The 22,612-nt window shown below is 42.2% G+C and overlaps 1 protein-coding gene across 2 annotated transcripts in view; it reads right to left on the reverse strand.

Annotated features, from left to right (window-relative positions):
- Positions 1-22,547, reverse strand: part of CDK19 (cyclin dependent kinase 19) — a 120,296-nt gene extending 97,749 nt beyond the window's left edge. Inside the window, exon 1 of one of the 2 annotated variants that reach the window (XM_066613392.1) lies at positions 21,954-22,547. In XM_066613392.1, coding sequence (XP_066469489.1) covers positions 21,954-22,081 — 128 coding nt within the window. In that variant the 5' untranslated portion in view covers positions 22,082-22,547. Of the gene's footprint in view, positions 1-2,001; positions 2,035-21,953 lie in introns of those variants that run through there. The other variant, XM_066613400.1, reaches the window with a different exon arrangement.
- Positions 22,548-22,612: the final 65 nt, after the last annotated feature.

A 22,612-nucleotide genomic window follows, 5' to 3' on the forward strand; every position in this document is an offset into this window, starting at 1 on the left:
GAGACAGACCAGGGACAGACTGCACTTGCTCCCAGTGTGGAAGGGATTGTCACTCCCAAATTGGCCTTTTCAGCCACACTAGATGCTGTTCCAGAACCACCATTCAGAGCGCGATACCATAGTCTTTCGAGACTGAAGGTTGCCAACATATCATATCATGACATATTTTCAGTAACACAGGACAGATGATATTTACCTAAGCCCTATATAAATTTTTTGTTCTTAGCCAAGAGAGCAGCAAGAACTTGAGCATATTTGTCGAAGAAAGTAATGCACCAGAAAGAAAACAGATATGCTTATTTCACTTTACGTAAAAACAATGAAATTAGATGTATGTGCTACTGTTACATGTGAGGGTTTAGGGCAAGGATCAGCAACCTGTGGCCACCAGGCTGGATCCAGCCCACCACCCAAAGTCATTCAGTCTGCACAGAGCTCAGCTTGGGAGGCGAAGCCTCCCACCCAATTGGCCACACTGCACAGGGACTCTGTGAGCCTGGGCAGATGGCAGATAGCAGATTGACTTTCCAAGCCAATCTCCATGCAGCCGCTTCTGGGAGCACAGCAACCTGGAAGTTCAGCAAAGATGTGATGACATCATCTCCGAACATTTGTCTGAAAAGTTTGCTTTTCTGGTTTGGTTTGGGGTTTTGGTCTAAAAGTCTAGTTTGGGCCTATACCAGAAGATCATATGAAGTCGTCCTGCAATCAGGCCCTTTTTAGGTCCAGGCAAACTCATTAACCAGTACTCTATTGTTGTCCCAAATTTTCTTTAGTCATCCTGACCATACTAGACTCTTGGGAGCAGCAACTGAAGCACAGCAGGCTTGTTGCAGCCGTTGAAATGAGCTTGCTGTCACTGAACAAGAGATTATAGTTACTGCAAGTTTTGTCCAAGTCCAGTTTCACAGATGGTGAGAATCTCTTTAAGCTCAGAACCACTAATAAGATGCGTGCTAGTGATCATAACCAGCAGTCTGTCCACTGTCTCATACTTCAGAGTTACATCTATTTCACAGAAAAACAAAATATTATAAAAATAGATAATATACAAAAATTACGTAGATACTTTACACATTTCTGCATTCCTCTGGTATGACACTATGAACAAGTCTTAATAGTAAATTGCATGGACAGATGGTTCAAAATGGTCTCAGTCAGAATTTTAAAGCTACAATGAAGAAATATCAGTAACATATTTTTGTCCAATATTATTCTTCTCTTAGGTACATATAGTGTTGGCATTTGACCAGCCAAAAAGATAATTTGGTCAACTGGCTAGCCAAATAATAATGTTTTGAAAGTGTTTATTAGAATAACCTGGCCTATCCATAGATGAGGCTCCTGTTCTAAACTTTTCCATCAGTCCACAGACCTAAAGCCCCACAAGAGTGATACAGCAGTGTCTGAAGAAACCTAAGGGAAGATGGTAGGCAGTCAGATTGCAGGAGAGAAACTCAGATTCTACTTTGGGAGGACAGGGAAACTCTCCAGCCTGCATGGTGTCCAGAAGACCAAGAGACAATAAATGCACCCAGCAGAATGGCACCATATCCCTCAGAGATGCCAGTAGTTTATGTGAATAGCCAGTAGAAGAAGATAAGCAATATAGAAGACATTGGAAAGGAGAAAGCAGAAGACTTCTAGAGAGAGCTGAAGGGCATTGGTGCCTACCCTCAAATGATTAACAGGGGTGTATGAGAAAAACACCCCCTCACTCCCAGTGGGCTAGGTGCAAGACTCCTTTACTCCTGCCTTGACTAACAAATGACCCTTTAATGCCATTTTAAAAAGACAGCCCTTGTGTGTCTGCCTTTCTTGATTTCATGATGGTTTCCTATATTTGACCATGGTAAAGTACAAGCAGTCTATTGATATAACCAGTCAAATGAAAAAGATCCCAGTCCTACTTGGACACATTTTTTTCTTTCCAAAGAATTACATAACTCTCCCAAGTGCACGCTCGCACACACTATGACACCAGAAGGCAGCACTCTTTACCTTCCGCTGAATATTCTGCCACCTCCAAAGCTTGATGTCCATATACGAAGCCCGATGGAATCTATGAACATAGTAGAAGTAAAAGGCAAAGAGTTTATGTAGATAAATAGACTTCACTTCTTAAAACTGAAAAGTTCCCAATAGTTAGATACCTATTGGGAGTTTTCTTCTATAAACTGGCACATTATCTGAAAACAACGAGATGATTACCAGTCAAACACTTTCTAGAAAATTCACAAATTGCCTAGAAATAAGGAGACATTATTTTCTTTCCTGATGTTACCATTAACTTCAGGTTAACACAAACAATTGTTGAAAGTCACTTTGCTTACCATAGTGCATATGAAGGTGGGCTGAAAATAGGTAAAAATCTACTGGTAGATCTGTGGATAATTTGTACTAAATCAGCAAAGGTTTTCACTTACATTTAACAATAGCAATAATGTTTTTCCTTTGATACTAGGCTGCTGAAACACATAAAGATTGTGGGATAATCAGAAGCAGATTTTTGTATGAAAGGAATACAAGCTCAGTTCTGGTACTGAAAACTAAGAACATAAGAAGAGCCCCACTGGATCAGGCCAAAGGCCCATCTAGTTAAGCTTCCTGTATCTCGCAGTGGCCCACCAAATGCTTCAATAGACAACAGACACAACTTGAGTCCTGGTGCCCTACCCTGCACCTGACAATCAGAGGCAGCCTACCTTGCACATACCTACTGTGACTTGTAACTTGTGATGAACTTTTCCTCCAGAAATCTGTCCAATCGCCTCTTAAAAGGCATCTAGACAGGATGCCATCACTACTTCCAGTGGCAAGGAGTTCCACAGACTAATTACACACTGGGAAAAGAAATATTTCCTTTTGTCTGTCCTAACTCTCCCAACACTCAACTAATTCTTGGACTAAGCATGTGCTCAGACATATTCACCCTGTTCCTTAATTCAAAAGGTTATATCCTAATGTGCTCTTTCCATTGGTTGAAGGTTTTTGCACAAGAAAGAGAAGATTGATTTTGGCCATCTCCTCTTCCCTCTGCAACCCGCTGCCTCCCAAACACCTGCTCATGTGGGTTAAAGGGCAGAAGGAAAAAGAAGAGGTCAGAGGAAAATCACCACCCCTCTCTTCTTGCACAAACAAAAGCAGCATCATAGGATACAACACTAGACTATTCTTCCCAAGCTATTCTTCTGCACCTGGATCCTTTTGGTGGACCTTGTGGTTTTATTAAACAGGCCACACAAATCTGATGTCTTTCTAGTATATATCATCTTTGTCCAACCTAACATGGCTTTGTACAGATCAGCCAATTACTGTAAACTTGAAAGTCTGATTTACTAAAAATATTTCTTTTTAAAGTGTACATACCTAAGTTTTTCAATTGCCTTTCATCATCAATAAATGAATACCTATATTAGTCTGACATGGGAAGAAAATGTAATTGTTTTTGCCTCAACTGAGTTGGAGGAGTAAAGGAAATGAGACTATGGGACAAAACTTAAGAAAAATGTACATTCAAGCCATTTAGAAATTTTTAAAAAACCAGAAGCAGAAAAAACAGAAATTGCTTTGAAAAACAAAATTATATTTTTTTAAAAACCCTACCTATCAAGGATTTCACTTAATGTACTTGATGAAGTGAACTATAGCTCACAAATGTTTATGCTACAATAAATGTGTTAGGGCACAATCCTATCCAATTTTCCAGTGCTAGTGTAGTTGTGCCAGTGGCGTGCGCACTGCATCCTGTGGTGGAGGGGCAGTCACTGCAGCCTCCTCAAGGTATGGTAACAAGTGTTCCCTTACCACAGAGCTGCATTGTGGCTACACCTACCTAGGATTGGGCCCTTAGTCTTTAAGTTGCCACAGGACTCTTGTTGTTTTTTTTAAATACTTTAAAAGATGCAACTCTGCCCAAAGGGGAATATTTCATAAGGCATACAGCAGTAAAATTATACACTCTATATGAGTCTATCCAGCAGACAAAATAAAATCCAGCAGCAAAATATTGCTTTCCCATACTGACACTATGCCCATGTTCTCTCCGATCCAGGGGAGGAGAGAGTTATACCCTCTAGTTCTGAAGAATGAGCAAGAACAAGGAAGTAAGATAAATAAGAGGGGATAGCAGAACACTGCTGCAAGGAGTAAGCAACCAAGGAACTACTGCACATTTAACTCACAATAAAACCCATCATCTGGAAAAGCCATAAGACTCTTGCACATTAAGTGCAGCTTAGGCATTTTTGCTTGAATGTACAGGACTTGCCAGCAAAGCAGCCCCACTAAACAATAATCTATATACACTTGTATCCTGAATTACATCCTGCTTTTCTTCCAAAGGCCATCCTACACCCTGTACAAAGATATGATAAGTTTCGAAACAACAGGATAATAAAGGAAATAAGCCTCCCAGCATGAAGTAAAGAAATATATTTTCAAACTATATTTTGATTAAGTGAACTTTGTCCTGTTTTATAAGTGAAATAACCATATACACTGAAAAAAATACAAAAGTTGGAGAAACTGAAATACAGGTATAATCTAACTACCCAAAATTTTTCACCCATGGTTTTATTTCAATGTAATGAGAAGAGCCTTTAAATTAAAGGGGGAAAAATAGCCTTGTTAATGCGATAGAGGGCAGCTGGTTGACAATTCTTCAATCATTCTCTCTCCAGGCACTTAGAGCAGCTTCACTCCAAGGCAAGCGACCCCTTCCTTCCCCCTGAGTATGTGAAAGAATGATAATCACTTTGCATTCTTTCCCAAGGCTGCTCTGGGTGAAAGAACTGAAGCCTTTCTAAGCGCCTAGAGCAGCGGTTTTCAACCGCTGTGACATGGCACACTAGTGTGCCGCAAGGCTGCCTCAGGTGTGCCACAGGATCAGAGGAGGCAGGCAGCAGCTGTGCGCCCGCATGCGGGAGAAGCAGCTGCTTTGAGCCTCCCGCAGCAGGGAGAACAAGCAAGGGAGCAGCCAGGGAAAGGGCTGGTCACGGCTGCTTTGCATCCCACGCAGCAGCTGAAGAGTTCGCTTAGAGCTTGCTCCTGCTACCGAGCACAACTCAGGCTGCAACCTGATTGTCACTTTCCTAAGAGCAAGCCCCATTGGCTACTATGGGGTTTACTTTTGAGTAGACATGCATAGGGTTGGGCACGAAGGCGGTGGTTGCCTACCTGTGTGCTGATTGCCCAACCAGAGGAGCCAGGAGGTGGGAGCTGCTGAGTGAGTGAGAAAAGGGAGCCAGAAGTGGGCAAGCAGGTACATAGTGAGCGAGTCTTCTGAGACCCCCAACCTAAGGACTGGCTGGCTGAAAAGCATTCCTGAAAGTCCCTTTTCCTTGCCAGTTTGCCTACAATTCCCCAAAGCGACCCTCCCCGCACTTTGGGGCCTTTAGAGGAAGGGCACTGGGCCACAATCCTATCCACATTTACCTGGGAGTAAGCCCCATTGACTATAATGGGGCTTACTTCTGAGCAGGCATGCATAGGATTAGGCTTTTGGTTGCACTTTTTTCTCAAATACACAAGCAGGCAATTGGCATTTCTCTCCTCTTCTCTCCCATCCCACCCCCTTCCCCAGGCATACTCCCCCCCCCAAATCTCACAATCACAGTTAACAACTCTTACTGTCCCTCCCCTCACTTGTCCACACATTCCAAAGATACAGAATCACTGCCTCACATTCTCTCTCTCTCTGTCCCACCCCCAGTTTAATCCTGCACTTGTTTCAATCTTGTCTCCTCACTGCCCCTCACCCACTATGTGATCAACCTGCCCTGTCCTTGCCAACACTTTCTGGCATTTTTGATAAGAATTTGAACATAGGATTTTTCCTCCTTTTCAGAAACCACATATACTTCCCTTTCCATGCTTCTTGTCAACTTTTTTTGTCATGTAATGATTTAATTGTATTAAATTTATTAATTCAAGATTAACTGTAATGTAGTAACTTAATGTAAGAAAAAAACTGGTAGTGTGCCTTGACAATTTTAGTGCCTTCTCAGTGTGCCATGAGCTGAAAAAGGTTGAAAATGGCTGGCCTAGAAAGAGACTGATTGATGCATTGTCTGCCTAATGACTCTGTCTTACATCACAATGGTCAGCAAGACTGTTTTTAAATCACCTAGCAAAGGGACATTGTTTTTTAAATGGACTTGCTTTAATGCTTGCATTTTTGCCATGCACATGAGTTCTGGGAACGGAACCCTCAGGAATACCAAGTCTCATCCTATACAGGAAAGCTGAAAACACAGACAAGCCATAGCATTTAATATAATAGTAACAAACTTCAAACAATAAGTGGTGTTGTAATTACTGATAAGGGCCAATCAAAATGACTTGGGCTATACTGAAAAGAGGTGCATAAAGGAGTCTTTATTAACATAGGAAATGAAACTACTAATTGGCAAAAGCCCCTGAACTGGAATTAAATAAATTTAGTGGATCTTAACATTTATATGCTGCTTTTTGGCCAGAAAGGCTCTCAAAAGGTAACAAATGCAACACACAAAAAACATAATTTCAATTAAAACAAAAATGTTAAAAACTAACACAAAAAAGGAAAAGCAGAGAAGAACACACAGAGAGAAACACATGAACAACAAACAAACAAGTAATCCACCAAGAAAGCAACCACCAAATAAATATTACAAGCCCATTGAAATAACATCAGTCTTACAGGCTAAAACTTAGCAGAGAAGACATGGGGGACACTCCTGAGAAAAGGTGTTCTAAAGCTCGGACACCACCCGTGAGAAGCTCCTATCAAAAACACCATTCATCTCTATCAGATATATTACTCAATAAACTACAAAGGGCATTAACTTTGTAAACTACAATAGGCAGTAGTATAACACACTTGTTATAGAAGAAAACATACAGTATAATCCTATATATGTTTATTCAGAGGTAAGTACCATTTGTTCAGTGGAGCTTTCTCTCAGGAAAGTATGTTTAGGATTGCAGCCTTAGACTTAGAGATGCTATTAAAAACAACAGCATAAAATGAAAACTCCTAACAAACATTTAAATGCCTATTATTAAGACAAAATGATTCACTTTGGTCTGTGATGAAGTAGTTCAGGTGACAAAAGTGTTTTTCATCTAACATTTGTGTGATATATTTGATTATTATAACAACAACTAAAGTGCAACTTCTTTTCCTAATAATAATAATAATAATAAACTTTATTTATATCCCACCCTTCTCCCTAAAGTGACCTGGGCGGCTATTATCATCAAATAGTAGAAACTGTTCTTTGCTTTGATACCTTTAGTATCAAATGAGCTTGCACATTCACAGTGGAAATATCCATCCTGGAGGAGATTCAGTGCTCCTTCAGGCGCTATTGAAACAAACAAGTCTTTTTAAGGTCAGCTATTCATTTATTTCATTCAAGGTGAAAAGTAAGTTACTTCTTTTGTTTCAATTCACAAATGCCAAAAAAGCAAGGTCAACAAAGGACAACTCTTTGGAAGGAAAAACCATTTCAGTTAACAACAGTGCCAATGTGCATAGGACTGCACACAAATCTGTGAGGCTGCTGAACCTAGAGGAGTCTTACTTCTATGTGATCATGCAAAGGATCAAGCTGCACAAAAGGAAGCAAGAAAAATGTACACCATCATACTAACTAGAGCCTTCATGCATATCTAACACACAGAGGCCTATTCAGTAGTCCAGCCTTCTTTCCCAAAATTATTGGTTTGATGTCTGGTTGACAACAAATAAATACCTAAACAAGGGAAAAAAACCCTCTAGGTCCTCTTCCCTCATTAACAATTGCCTGGATGTCAACTGACCTGTCAGCAAAACTTCAATAAGGTTTTTCAATTTTGCTATTGCTAGGTTTCCAAAATGGTGCCTTTTGGAAATACAACATAGCGGGTTGAGGTGTCTTTTGTGACAATATTTAGTAAAAATACAGGCACTCCCCCTTTACCCCCCCCCCCAAAAAAAAACTACCCACGGCTGAATTCTTTCAAAGAGCAAAATTATTCACATAAATGCTCTATCGTGTTCAGTATTTCACAGAACCATCACAAAGACCACTAAGTAACCTAAGATGAAAAGAAGGTTCACTACTAAAAAGGCATCCAAACACACTGTATCATACTTGCACTGTATGTAGTAATCAATATGACTTCTTCATTTCAATCCAATCCTATGCTGCTCATCCACCTCATGGTACAGCAGCATCAAAACAGCTGCCACTGTATCTCATAGGGCCAAGTAGGTAGCCAGACATCTCCTTGGGGTAAGGGAACATCAGTTCCCACCTGGCAGGGAACTTACCACTGGTGGATCCCACTGGTCATCTTACCAGTGCAGAGGCACAGAGCCAACTGGCATTGGCCTATCCAGCAGTGCCATTCATTTTAAGGCACTTTCAACTCCCAGAGCCTTAAGGCACTTCCGTTACAGCCATTGCCTGGGCAGCGTGTACAACAGCAGCACTGCCAATGCATAGGATTAGGCCCTGTGATTTATTTCCAAATAAATATGCTTGGAATCATACAGGAGATAATGTTAAGGCAGAGCAGTTTTTAAACTGATCCCTGGGAGAAAGCCAACAGGAGACGAGGGGCATCCGGTTCGGAACTCCTCATCCCTATGGGACGAGGATGGGGAGGTTAGAGAACAACAAGGTAAAGGCAGAGTAGGAGAAGAAATTGGGAATGGTAGCATGATGGGATGTGATAGACGGTTTGGCACACTGAGAAGATGCGGGGACAAAGGAACTAATAAGCAGCCCATCCTGGGGCATTCCATGTACAAATGCTTTTATGCAAATGCCCGAAGTCTCCAAGCAAAGATGGGAAAACTGGAATGTCTGGTGACTAGGGAAAACATTGACATAGTGGGCATAACGGAACCCTGGTGGAATACGGAAAATCAGTGGGATACCACAATGCCGGGCTATAAACTCTACAGGAGGGACAGGGAGGGGCATGTTGGAGGTGGGGTGACCGTTTACATTAAGGAAGGGATAGAATCCAGCAAAGTAGAGATTGAAGGCGGGTCCGACTCCACCATAGAATCTCTGTGGGTTAAATTACCAGGCCTCAGGAGCGATGTAATACTGGGGGCATACAATCGTCCTTCAGACCAGAAACCGGAAGGGGACCTTGAAATGAGGATACAGATCAGGGAAGTGACAAGGAGGAACAGGGTTGTAATCATGGGGGACTTCAATTATCCTCATATTGACTGGGTCAATTTGTGTTCTGGTCACGAAAAGGAGACCAGATTCCTTGACATGTTAAATGACTGTGCCTTAGAGCATGGAGCCCACCATAGGACAGGTGACTCTGAATTTAAAATTGTGCGGTACTCAGGACCTGGTTAAAGATGACAATGTTATGGAGCTGTTGGGGAACAGTGATCATGCTGTGATCTGTTTCGACATGTACGTCGGGGGAAGAATACCAGGCAAATCTCTCACAAAAACCCTTGACTTCCGACGAGCAGACTTCCCTCAAATGAGGAGACTGGTTAGAAGGAGGTTGAAAGGGAAGGTAAAAAGAGTCCAATCTCTCCAGAGTGCGTGGAGGCTGCTTAAAACAACAGTAATAGAGGCCCAGCGGAAGTGTATAATGCAAAGGAAGAAGGGCTTGACTAAGTCCAGGAGGGTGCCCGCATGGCTAACGAGCTAAGTTAGAGAGGCTGTGAAGGGCAAGGAAGCTTCCTTCCGTAAATGGAAGTCTTGCCCTAATGAGGAGAATAAAAAGGAACATAAACTGTGGCAAAAGAAATGTAAGAAAGTGATACGGGAGGCCAAGAGAGACTATGAGGAACACATCGTCAGCAGCATTAAGGGGAATAATAAAAGCTTCTTCAAATATGTTAGAGAAGCACTTGGCCCTCTGGATGGTGAGGAAGGGAAAGGGGAAATAAAAGGAGACTTAGAGATGGCAGAGAAACTGAATGAGTTCTTTGCATCTGTCTTCACGGCAAAAGACATTGGGCAAATATCGCTGCCCAAACGGCCCCTCCTGACCGAGGAATTAAGTCAGATAGAGGTTGAAAGAGAAGATGTTTCAGACCTCATTGATAAATTAAAGATCAATAAGTCACCGGGCCCTGATGGCATCCACCCAAGAGTTATTAAGAAACTGAAGAATGAAGTTGCAGACCTCTTGACTAAGGTATGCAACTTGTCCCTCAAAACGGCCATGGTGCCAGAAGATTGGAGGATAGCAAATGTCACGCCTATTTTTAAAAAGGGAAAGAGGGGGGACCCGGGAAACTATAGGCCGGTCAGCCTAACATCCATACCGGGTAAGATGGTGGAATGCCTCATCAAAGATAGGATCTCAAAACACATAGACGAACAGGCCTTGCTGAGGGAGAGTCAGCATGGCTTCTGTAAGGGTAAGTCTTGCCTCACCAACCTTATAGAATTCTTTGAAAAGGTCAACAGGCATGTGGATTTGGGAGAACCCGTGGACATTATATATCTGGACTTTCAGAAGGCGTTTGACACGGTCCCTGACCAAAGGCTACTGAAAAAACTCCACAGTCAGGGAATTATAGGACAGGTCCTCTCGTGGATTGAGACCTGGTTGGAGGCCAGGAAGCAGAGAGTGGGTGTCAATGGGCAATTTTCACAATGGAGAGAGGTGAAAAGCGGTGTGCCCCAAGGATCAGTCCTGGGACCGGTGCTTTTCAACCTCTTCATAAATGACCTGGAGACAGGGTTGAGCAGTGAGGTTGCAAAGTTTGCGGACGACACCAAACTTTTCTGAGTGGTGAAGACCAGAAGTGATTGTGAGGAGCTCCAGAAGGATCTCTCCAGACTGGCAGAATGGGCAGCAAAATGGCAGATGCGCTTCAATGTCAGTAAGTGTAAAGTCATGCACATTGGGGCAAAAAATCAAAACTTTAGATATAGGCTGATGGGTTCTGAGCTGTCTGTGACAGATCAGGAGAGAGATCTTGGGGTGGTGGTGGACAGGTCGATGAAAGTGTCGACCCAATGTGCGGCGGCAGTGAAGAAGGCCAATTCTATGCTTGGGATCATTAGGAAGGGTATTGAGAACAAAACTGCTAGTATTATAATGCCGTTGTACAAAACTATGGTAAGGCCACACCTGGAGTATTGTGTCCAGTTCTGGTCGCCGCATCTCAAAAAAGACATAGTGGAAATGGAAAAGGTGCAAAAGAGAGCGACTAAGTTGATTACGGGGCTGGGGCACCTTCCTTATGAGGAAAGGCTACGGTGTTTGGGCCTCTTCAGCCTAGAAAAGAGACGCCTGAGGGGGGACATGATTGAGACATACAAAATTATGCAGGGGATGGACAGAGTGGATAGGGAGATGCTCTTTACACTCTCACATAATACCAGAACCAGGGGACATCCACTAAAATTGAGTGTTGGGCAGGTTAGGACAGACAAAAGAAAATATTTCTTTACTCAGCGTGTGGTCGGTCTGTGGAACTCCTTGACACAGGATGTGGTGATGGCGTCTAGCCTAGACGCCTTTAAAAGGGGATTGGACAAGTTTCTGAAGGAAAAATCCATTATGGGGTACAAGCCATGATGTGTATGTGCAACCTCCTGATTTTAGAAATGGGTTATGTCAGAATGCCAATGCAAGGGAGGGCACCAGGATGCAGGATATCTCTTGTTATCTGGTGTGCTCCCTGGGGCATTTGGTGGGCAGCTGTGAGACACAGGAAGCTGGTCTAGATGGGCCTATGGCCTGATCCAGTGGGGCTGTTCTTATAATATTATTGTTTAAGGATTCAAAAGATTTATGGCAAGTAGGAAGTATAAATCAGTTTTATACAGCAAACTACTGCAATTTTAAGTCAAGCAATTATGCTTGGAAGATACCAAGCGCACACTCGCATTGACCTAGATTAGAAAATGATTGTGCAAACAAGACAGACAGCCCACAACCAGCTAAAATAATATCTAAGGCAAAAAAATACTTTGAAATAGGTAGAATAAACCAGCTGATCTAATGGGTACAGTCTACCTGAACAGAAGAAGATTATGATTTTTAAGCCAAAGTTTCTCAAATTTTGAGTCAGGACCTACGAAGTGGGTCGTGAGCCAATGTATTAGACTTGATGCTGCCATGGTATGTGACTGCATTTCGGGAAATGTTACAGACCTGTACTTTTAACAGGCTTCTGTGTATATGCGTTTAACAATGACAGTAAATGGAACTTACTCCTGGGTAAGTGTGGGTAGTCTTGCAGCCTAGGATTGTAAAAATTTTTCCTGCTTGATGATGTCACTTCCAGTCATGACATCACTTCTGGTCGGTCCTGACAGCTTCTTATTCAAAAAATGGGTCCAGGTACTAAATACGTGAGAACCACTGCCATACAGGATGCATTCTCTCTTCTACCAGATTTCCCTTGACCCTATTGAGGATGTCTTCTCTATGCACGGGACAGCTGAGTAGCTGGTATCTTAGCCACTGTTAGAAATATATTGTTTTATCTACATTTTGAGTCTGGTTCTTCCTCCTTGAGAAAGATGCAAAACCCTGACAAAATTATGTAGTTTTAAAGTTTATTTTCATAGATGTTCTAAAACCCTATTCCTAAATATGTTCTCTGCAAGACGTTCAGTGAACCCCAGTCAACTTTTTCTTTCCACACAACTCCTCTTCTCATATGGGATCACATGTAGAACCTTCAATGTGAGCCAGGGTGGACACCGAGTCAGCCAACAGTAATTTCTGCAATTGCAGTAAAGTTTTCTGAAACCAACATCAACACAGAAACAACTGTGGTTTATCATTGCACAGCCAGATACATACAAAAGTCTTTCCACAGAATCTTTCAAGCAATGGTATCTACAAGAATCTCTGAGCAATGGTAGACATTGCTTGAAGAAAAATAAGCAGCTGGTTGGCATATATGAGACAGGCTGTAAGAACTTATCTTCATGACTGGCATCACCAGAGATCTTACTATACATCCAGGGGTCCAGCAACCAGTAAACCCAAGGAAGGAGGCAGAGGGCATAACAGACAGAAACAAGCTATGAAACAATAGTGAATGTAAGAATGTGCTCTGGATACAAGGCAATATGATTGCTAGAGGGATGCACTGATTAATAAGCATTTAATTAAGAAAGTTCCAGCATACAATAACAGTCACTAAGTTCGAGCTCCTAAATATTTTTAATCTGCATAGCTCACAGACTTGATGTTACTTTACAAGTTTTACAAGTCTAGAGGTGGTTTCTATCAGAATAATTACCAGTTACTGACATTCATGTTTAAATAGATTACAGAGGCAACCTCCCTCAATGACCTTTCGGATCTATTAATTTATTTAGGATTGCTGACTTAGCAAGGTCAAATCTAGTTGGCCATTCCAGCAGTCCAAGAAGACGAGAAAACTTCAGATATAAGTTATTCAAGTTGGTGCTACAATAAAGAACAGTTTACTTAATCAATACAACTGACTGTATTTCAGACTCATAAGCCCTACAAATAACTACTACTCTCTGTCAATGGTTCTCAAACTTTTAAGGATATTTACTCCCTAAGTAAGATTTTGCAAGGGAGGGGCCAGGGCGACAAGGTGATCCCCAAGACTGCATCACTAAGGGGTGCTAGGGGTGCTGCAACCTCCAGGAGGTGCAGGGAGCCCTGTGATGCCTTCTGCAGGGCTCCTTGATGCTTGAAATGTTGAGACATACATCCTGGAGGCTGCAGCAGCCCTATGTTAGTGAAAGTAAGTAAAAAGCGCGCCCGAAGCAACACAATCCTGGGGATCACATCACTGCCCTCTCCACTTCCCCCACCCCTTAAAGGGATGGAGAAATTTTTACACAGTTCGCGACCCACCAGTCTGAGAACCACTGCTCTATGTACCTCAAACATTCATTAACTCCAGCGACTAATTGTGTTTATTTAAGTATAAGAGAACTGTTGGAATAGCATGCTTGCTGTATGCTTTTGCTCTCCAACAGTATATAGGTTCTATATAGGATGCAGACCATTTGGAAAGCCTTCACCACATGTCTGGTCACATTTAAATGCACTTACTATTAGCACAGACCAATTTGTATGTCATGCTAACATGCTGGTAGTACCATGTCTAATTAGTAGTCTAATGATGTAGCAGTGTTGCATGCAAACAGGTCAGCATATGTAGTAAGTGTATTTGAATGGACCTGGATGTGGCTTTCCTTCACCTTCCCCACACGTCCAACTTCCAATATGAATCAAGCCTAAGATTCGCTACCACAGAAACTGACCATCTTAAGGAGATATGTTACTAACCACTGCACCATTCACTGGAGAAGAAGTAATACCATGTCTAGCATTTGATCTTCTATTGTAAAAAGCAAGTAGTTTAAAAGCAATTTCTTATTGCTGATGAACTATAATATAAAATTATGTATTGCTTCACGCTGAGTCTTAGAAATAATTGTACAAAATATTAATATTGTACACTCAACAATTTGTGAAGCAGGCAGGTGAAACCTCTTCTCTTGGTCTGTACAAGGTTAGTTTACAAAAAGATTAAGGATGTTGAAATGATCTATAAGAAATGTAAGCATGGGTTTTAGCTATAGTAGTGCCTTGGTGCCATGGTGACTGGCAAACTATAAATATGCATCACTGCTGGGTTTCTATGGAGTTTCAGCTGGCAGCACTGCTAGGGGTCTCATTCCACCAATAACATTCCCACACTAAAAACTTTGACATTTTTTTCCCTATTAACTAGCCAGTCTCTCCCCCCCCCCGCCCCCCAAGAATTATTCCTGCAGTATTGCTTTGGGGGGGGGAAGGGATTGTCTTTTTTAAACTACAGTACTTAACTGAGTTTTCTCAAAACTACATAAAGCAATATGGGGTGATTTACCAACAATGAAACATTTAAACAAATACAGTACTCCTAGATATAAAATATCACAAGTGAAAAGTAACATCATTTAACCCAGTGTGATTTAGGCACAATTTGTTTTAAATGAATAGTAAGGTAAGTTTTGTGGATATAATGCAACTAGATACTGCTAATTTTTTTAACCTTTATAGCAATATCAAAACACATTAAAACATTTTATTTTAGAAAAGTGCAAAATGTCTAATTATATCCTCACTCCAGACAGTTTAACTTAAATTCACAAAGGACTCATTTTGGACATAGAAAGCTATTTTAGATTCAGACATTTGTTCCTTTCTACATTTTTCTCTTTAAACATTACACACCTGTATACATACACACATACATAGAGTCTTTAAGCCCTTTCTGAAATATCACCCTTAGAATCTGAAAGCTTTAAACAGTTTTGAAAATGTATATATCTCATTAACTGATTCCTAGAAAGTTTTCATGAAGATAATTTCAACACTTATATAAATCAGTCATAAGTAAATGAAATAACTGAATAACCTAGCTGTAGCAGATGTTTGCAGGAATGGTTCCAACAGATTCTATTAAGGGATAGCAGAAGACATAGTGATAATGGCCAACCACTCTTCATGTGAACAGAAGGTTCTTCCCTGTGTAGTTATGTCTTGCTTGTAGTTCTCATGTCTTGCTTCTCCTTATGCTAACTTCATAGGTGAAGTATGTACAAGATGCTGGTTTAATTCATAAAATGCCTTCATCTGAAAGAAAGACATTTCTGAAGCAAGGTCTTCAGAATCTCTACAGTCATTTAGGAGCGGCCTCTTGATAGTTCTTTCTGTGTGACAAGGATTAACACCAAGGATGTACAGAATTATGCTTTCAATAGTAATGGGTGAATTCAACTTGGTTCACTATTTTTTCCGATCTTGCCCACATTCCCCCCCCCCCAGAGTAAGTTCAGGAAAAAAGGTATGAAGGAAACACACTCCCTTTCATCTGCCAATTCACCCACTTCTTTGGCAACTGTGCCAAAGCTGCAGCAGGGCGGGGGGCAGGCATGGAGGCCTCCTCAAGGTAGGATAATTTTTTCCCCTTAACTTGGGGCTGCATCAGCACTGGAAATTTGGATAGGATTGGCCCCTTGATCTCTGGTCAAAATCACCATCTTACATTTACATATCATAAATTTAACTGGTAACACATTATACAGGCAACTCTATTCAAGGATATAATTAAAGCTGCAGTATATTTCACCCAGGGAAATATTTTAAACACGAAAAATCTGACCAAAGATAAGGCATTCATTATCTTTCACAAGTTGTACCCTTTCAACAATTTTATAAGACACTACATAAGTAGCTCTATGAATTTTTCAGATTACTACATCAAACGGTTCAAATACATTGTGAAAACATTATCTCAATATGTACATTTTGTGCTATAGTGTCTCACAGTAACCAACAAAATCTGATTTACAACTATACTGTCTTTTACAACACTGAGAGAACCACAAGAAATTAACAATAATTTTACAGAGTTACTGTGTTAAAACATGGTGCAAGCCATTTGCTGTCATACACATCAGAAAAGAGTATAAAATCATACCTCTACACATTTCATAAAACACACTCTGAAGAAGCAACACCATAACAAATCTGAATTTAATCTTACTAACTTTTTTTTGTACTTTGCAATCCTATCCCCAGTTATGCTGCTGGAACACATGTTCTGGCAGCACAACACACTTTCCAGCTGTCACAAATGTGACATGCCAAGGAGCATGGGCTAGCCACTGCCATAAGCAGAAAACGGCCAGTGATGAACTTAGGAGGTGTACCACTGCAGGCAACATGCATAGTGGTTTGGAGGGAAGTGGGGAGAGGGTAGAACGGGGCAGCAATGGGTGTGGGAAGGAGGGTGGATTGGGTCCAGGAGGGAGTGGATTCAGGGGCAATGGTGCCTGTTGAATCCTAACCTGCCTACATGGGATCACGATGGTGTCCACTGCATCGCCACACAGGGAGTTAGGTAAGATTTGGCTGCCTGTCTACCAATATGCATAGATACAAACAGTGAATTGCCAGGCTTAGTCCAAATGTCATTTCACATCAGCAGACAATATATCAATTTTTATAAATTTTGCAACATTGCGTTTTATTGCATTTTGGGTTTTGGCTACAAGCTATCCTGGAGATTATTAAGTGACCAAAAAGGAGCATATAAATGCTGCTATAAATCTATATAAAATAGACATTACACAATTAGATTTCCTACAAATGCTTTTCTCCTCATGTACCATCATTGCCAGCACAGTAGCTAAATAAGAAATCGTGCCACTACAGAGCTTAAGTGAAAAACCTTCAGGGAAACTATAGCTACTATATAGAGTTAATAAGCCTTCAGAACTGATTCACCATATTGACAGACAGCGATTGACTTTTGAAGGAATTTCATCTTGGAATGCTTTGCACTCCCGTGAAATGAACAAACCATAAATGTGATAAAATCACAGCACAGCACATCCCTTATTAACCCTGCAAAGAGTCGATGAACACCCCCTACCTCTAACTGACCCTCTTGCCATTTGTCCACTGTCCCTCCCATTTACTGGTTCATGTTTCCCCCCTCTCCGTTTTTAACTGCCACCATGGTGCTTTTTACTTAATCAGCAAGAATACTACACTGCTTTCCTGGGTCTTCCAAACTAGAATAGCAGTCAGGACAGTGCTACAACTTTTCCACCAAGGTTGAAAGATCACTGCGGAGCTTGGAAGGCTCCATGACTGTGCTTTGAAGAACTGAGAAGAAGCTGTATTAATATAGCCAGAGTGTTCTACCATGCTCTGTACCAAAAAATATTAGAATTATGTGTCAATAAAGGAGAGTTCTGCAATCTGCATATGTTATGTAAACTGAGCAAATCTGCACAATTTTTTCCATTTGAATAATTTATTCTATTTGGCTAGCTGCAGGAAGAAGGAAAAGAGATTGTGTAGATTTATAGAGCAAACCTCCCCCCCCTTTCTAGCCACTAGAAAACTTCCTCAACAATATCTCTGGCTTCTGTTTTGAACTGACAATATCAATACAGTTTCAAACACTCTGCTGCCATAGGGACTGAATCTTGTTTTCTGTAACCAAAAGACAGATAAGTGAATGGATGCTGTCACTTGCACTGTTACCGAAAGTCAGTTGCATCTCTGATTTCTAGCACATAAATGGCCAGAATAGGAAAAGTTCCACCAGAACAGCACCATTCTCTCAAATCTGTGGTTTATTTACTCCAGTAGACACAATGAAATACTGCCAGTTTCAACAGGAATAACGTTAGATTACAGTTCTCAATTTTTGGCACCAAAATGTCATTGTTTCACAGAAAGGATTGTATACTTTTAACAAGTCAAGTTCAGAGTGTTTTTACCACTTCCAATTTGGCATATTATTATCTATGAAGGATGGCAGACATAATCTGGGTTCATACCTGTTCTATTGAAAGAGCAGAGCTCTTTTCTGTTTAAAAGAAACAAAACTCTTCCCTTGGAATAACCATTTCGTCATCCATTTCAGGAGATGATACTCTGAGCTCAACATACATTACTTTGGGGACTTTTTGTTTTGTTTTTGCTTTTAAAGGCAAGGTATAAATAACAAAAATATGATGATGTCTCCCCAGTTTGCCAGATATTTCTGCTCACAGATGAATACATTAAATCACTACTTATTCTTCATTGTTTCTGATGTGGTGTAGTGTAGTGTAGTGTCTCTCTCTTTCTCTACTGGGGAAAATTGTTAATCCTGATGTTTTCCAGTCTTTTCACCACCTGCATGGTAAACAGAAAGGTTCTGCCCCTCCAGGACTTGTGTTGTAAGACTTCTTTGACAACCTTCAAAACAATCCTATGCATATCCACTCAAAAGTAAGCCCCATTAAATTCAGTGGGACATTTCCAGTGTATTGAACTGTAGCCATAGTCAATAATTTTACTAAAAAGGAAAGCATAGTTTACTTATGATGCTTATCTAGTAGCTGACACTCCAGAAGAAATCTATTGGATTGTAAAGTCATTATTTCCTTTTATAATAGCTGTGTTGATCCACTCAGCATGTTACACCAATATCCCTTTATCATTTGTGTTTTTTGCTATAGTTTCTACCAGTTAGCCTGGATTTGATATTGAAAATTTGCACAGCAGAGCTACCAAGTGTCATGAATTAAGGGCAATTTTAAAAATTAATGAGACATTCAATCCAATCCTGTGTATGTTTCCTCAAAAGCAAATCCATATGTGTTCAGTGGAGCTTATCTCAAGTAAGTGAGCATAGAATTGCAATGAATGGTTAGGTTTTCTGTTCGATTACAAGTTTAACAAGTTTCTACACAATAAAAATGGCCCAAATTAGCAAATGTGCTATAGTCACAAAAGGGTTAGATTTCTTTTTCAACTGATGCAAACTGATACAAAGCCACTTAACACCATGCTCACACAGAATATCAAAACATCAGTTTATATATTTAGGGTGTCTGGTGAGGAGAGTGAGCAAAAATCTAATTTCAGCATATATTTTAAAGGTACCACGCACACTACAACAGTAATAATACAACTGTAGTTCCAAACCCATTTGGAAGATCTGTTGAAATCATCCGCACTGAATCAGGTTCCTTTATATCCAAACATTCACCCACATAACAAGAGAATATAACCTATTTTTATCCAAACAGATAATAGCTATATATCAAGGGTGACCAAACCTAAGAGCCACGTACAATAAACTTCAGATGTCTGAGAGCCACAACAGAAATGATGGCGAGCTGCTATATTTAAGAAGCATTTAAATTCTTAAATATATTTACTTTTCAATTTCAGTTTCAGTTATTAGGCATTAACAAACAAAAAGACAAGCACGCAAACATACAAGGAAAAGGCAACATAAACAGACCACCTAAAAAAATGTATTTACTCACCATGAACATTAAAACATATGTTTTAATCCAGTAGACTCTCATTTAAATCCGATATTCAGTATATTCAGTGTAATTATTAATAATGCTTGAATTTTTAATTTACATTTTTATATTAATGTGATGCAAAAAGGAGATCAGCTAACACATTTCAGTGAGCCGCATATGTCAAAGAGCCACATGTGGATCGCAAACCACAGTTTGACCACCCTGATCTATATCATATGACTGGTTGAGGAACTAACAAGTAAACAGAAACTGATTCTCTCAAGCCAAAATCTTAATACTACCCACTGGAAGACAACCAACAAATCAAAAAGTCAACAGTTAAATTTTCTTCCCATTCCTTCTTCCCATTCCACTTTATATTGGATCAGTTGAAAATGAGGTATGAAATAAAGACCCACCCAATAAAATAACCCAACCAGAAACATTTCCTTAGTACTTCACAGGACAATCCTATATATGCGTACAGGGAAGTTGGTTTTATTTTTTCCCAGTGGCGCTTTCTCCCAGGTAAGTGTGTTTAGGATGGCAGCCTTAGAACCTGCTCATTCTAAGACAGCATTTCTCAGCATTTATCCCCCACTGTACTACTTCGCATGGTACACCTACTGGAAGTAGCACTGGAAGTAACTATTGACTACATCATCACCAGTTACTTCTGGGTTGTGAGACCAGCAGCTGCGGACCTCCACAGCCCCGTGCCCAGGGCAAAGCTCCTTGATGGTGCCCCCCACACAGAAATTCACCCCCCTACACTCACCAGAGGCTCACAGAGCCTTGCACGGCCTCCACCTACATCGGGGAAGCCTCTGTGAGGTTCCCTGATGCTATAAACTATGCTTCCGCTTGAAGCACAGTTTCTGCCCCCATCAGGAGCCTCAGAGGGACTTCCGTGGGGTCCTAGCGGCTGGCTTACCCTGTCCCGGTTTATGGCAGGTACGCAACTGCAGGCCAGATGCAACATGACAAACACCAGTAAGAGACTCAGATTGGACAGGAGGGCTTTTAGAGCATGTGACAAGCATGCTTTGGGGCTCTGCACACAGAGCCAAGCCTCCTACGATGTCTGTTGCATCAAGTTGAGGGTCTCACTGTCAGGCAACAGACATTGCAGGGTCCCACAAGTACCACCAGTAACCACCTCAAGCACCACTTATTGAGAAACACTGTTCTAAGACCCCATTCTAGTACCCCTGAAGGAGAAATGGGGCAGGCTCAAAGAAGTCAAGTATAACTTTCCAAACTTTTTCAAATGGGGTTTTTACAATTATTGTTCTATACACAGTTCATAAAATTCTTAATTCCTTCAGATGTTTCACTTCCACACTTTGGCCACTTCTCAAAGACAACACACTCCACACATTCCTCTGCAAGCTCCAACAGCAGCTACAGGCCTCCCATCCAAGGCTGATCCTGCTTAGCATCTTCATAGCTCAACCCCTCCTGCCTTCAATTTAATTATGATGTGTGAAGGTGCCTCATTCACAACAGACATTGTGGAGGACTTTGTGGAGTTGGGCTTGTTTATTTTTCAAGTAAAGAAAACAGGACCTGCTGCCACTGCTCCAGAGAAACAAATGACAGGGGGACCAAAGGGAAGGAGGGAGACCTGACTGAGAGCCCAATCCTATGCCTGTCTCCTCAGAAGTAAGTCCCATTATAGTCAAAGGTGCTTACTCCCAAGTAAGTATGGATAGGATTGCAGCCTCAGCTTACACTTCTATCCACACTTACATAGGAGTAAGCCCCACTGGTTATAATGGGACTTACTCCTGAGTAGACATGCCTAGGAAAGGGTTCTGAGGGTACAATCCCATCCACACTTTCCTGGGAGTAAGCCCCATTGGCTCTAAGGGCACTTACTTCTGAGTAGACACAGGCTTAGGCACTAACACTCGAGCCCCTTCCCTGTTCCCCAACCGATGTACGCAGGCGCGCGCCAACCCGCCTTCACACCTAACGGCACAAGGCGCGCGCGCGGTGGGGGGGGGAGGAAGGTCAGTTGAGAGGGACGAAGTTGGTTCCCGCCCTCAACCGCCTCTGGCGGGCGGGGCTCGGGAAATGAAAGCGTCGTCGCGGTGACAGCCACGGCCGAGGGAGCGGGCTGAAAAGTTCAGCCCGCGCGCGAGAGCAGCTCTGCGGGCCCCTTACCCGTCCTTGCGCCGCGCTTTGTAGACGTGCCCGTAGGTGCCTCTGCCGACTTTGCAGCCCTCGTACTCGAAGAGGTCCTCCACCCGCTCGCGCTCGGCCGCCAGCTTGGACTTGAACTCGTAGTCCATGTTGCTCACCCATGGAAGGGGGAGGGGCGGCGGTAGTCACGCGAGCGCCGGGCGCGGGGGCGCCGCACTGGGCACCATTTCCTTGTTTTGGATGGGGGGATCTGCTCCGCCGCCACCCGCTTCAACCAGGGCTTCCAAGAGCTGGGGCCGCGAGGGGTTCTGGGTCTGGTAGTCCTGGAGCGAGCGCGGGCTCGCAGGCGTCGGGAGAAGGGGACAAGGCGAGAACGACGACTCCCAGCGCCGCTTGCGATGCCGTGGCCCTCACGCGCCTGCGCACTGGGCTGCGCTCCCCGGTAATTGCTGAGAAGTTGCTGACTCTTCAGTTGCCGGGCAGTGGCGGAAGCGTGAGGGACGGGAAGGAGCGCCTGAGGTGGAGCCCCGGGTTGGGTTTCTCCCGCTTACACCGCTGCAGTCTGTTTGCACGTGCAGGATGAATGGAATACGGCCGAGTCACATTAAGCTAGAGCCCCGCGCCGGGGCTTGTTTATCTCCCGAGCTGTCATTCAGGCACAAGCCCCGCCCTCCACTCGT

The sequence above is a fragment of the Tiliqua scincoides genome, chromosome 1, assembly GCF_035046505.1.
Source record: "Tiliqua scincoides isolate rTilSci1 chromosome 1, rTilSci1.hap2, whole genome shotgun sequence".
Lineage (NCBI taxonomy): Eukaryota > Metazoa > Chordata > Lepidosauria > Squamata > Scincidae > Tiliqua > Tiliqua scincoides.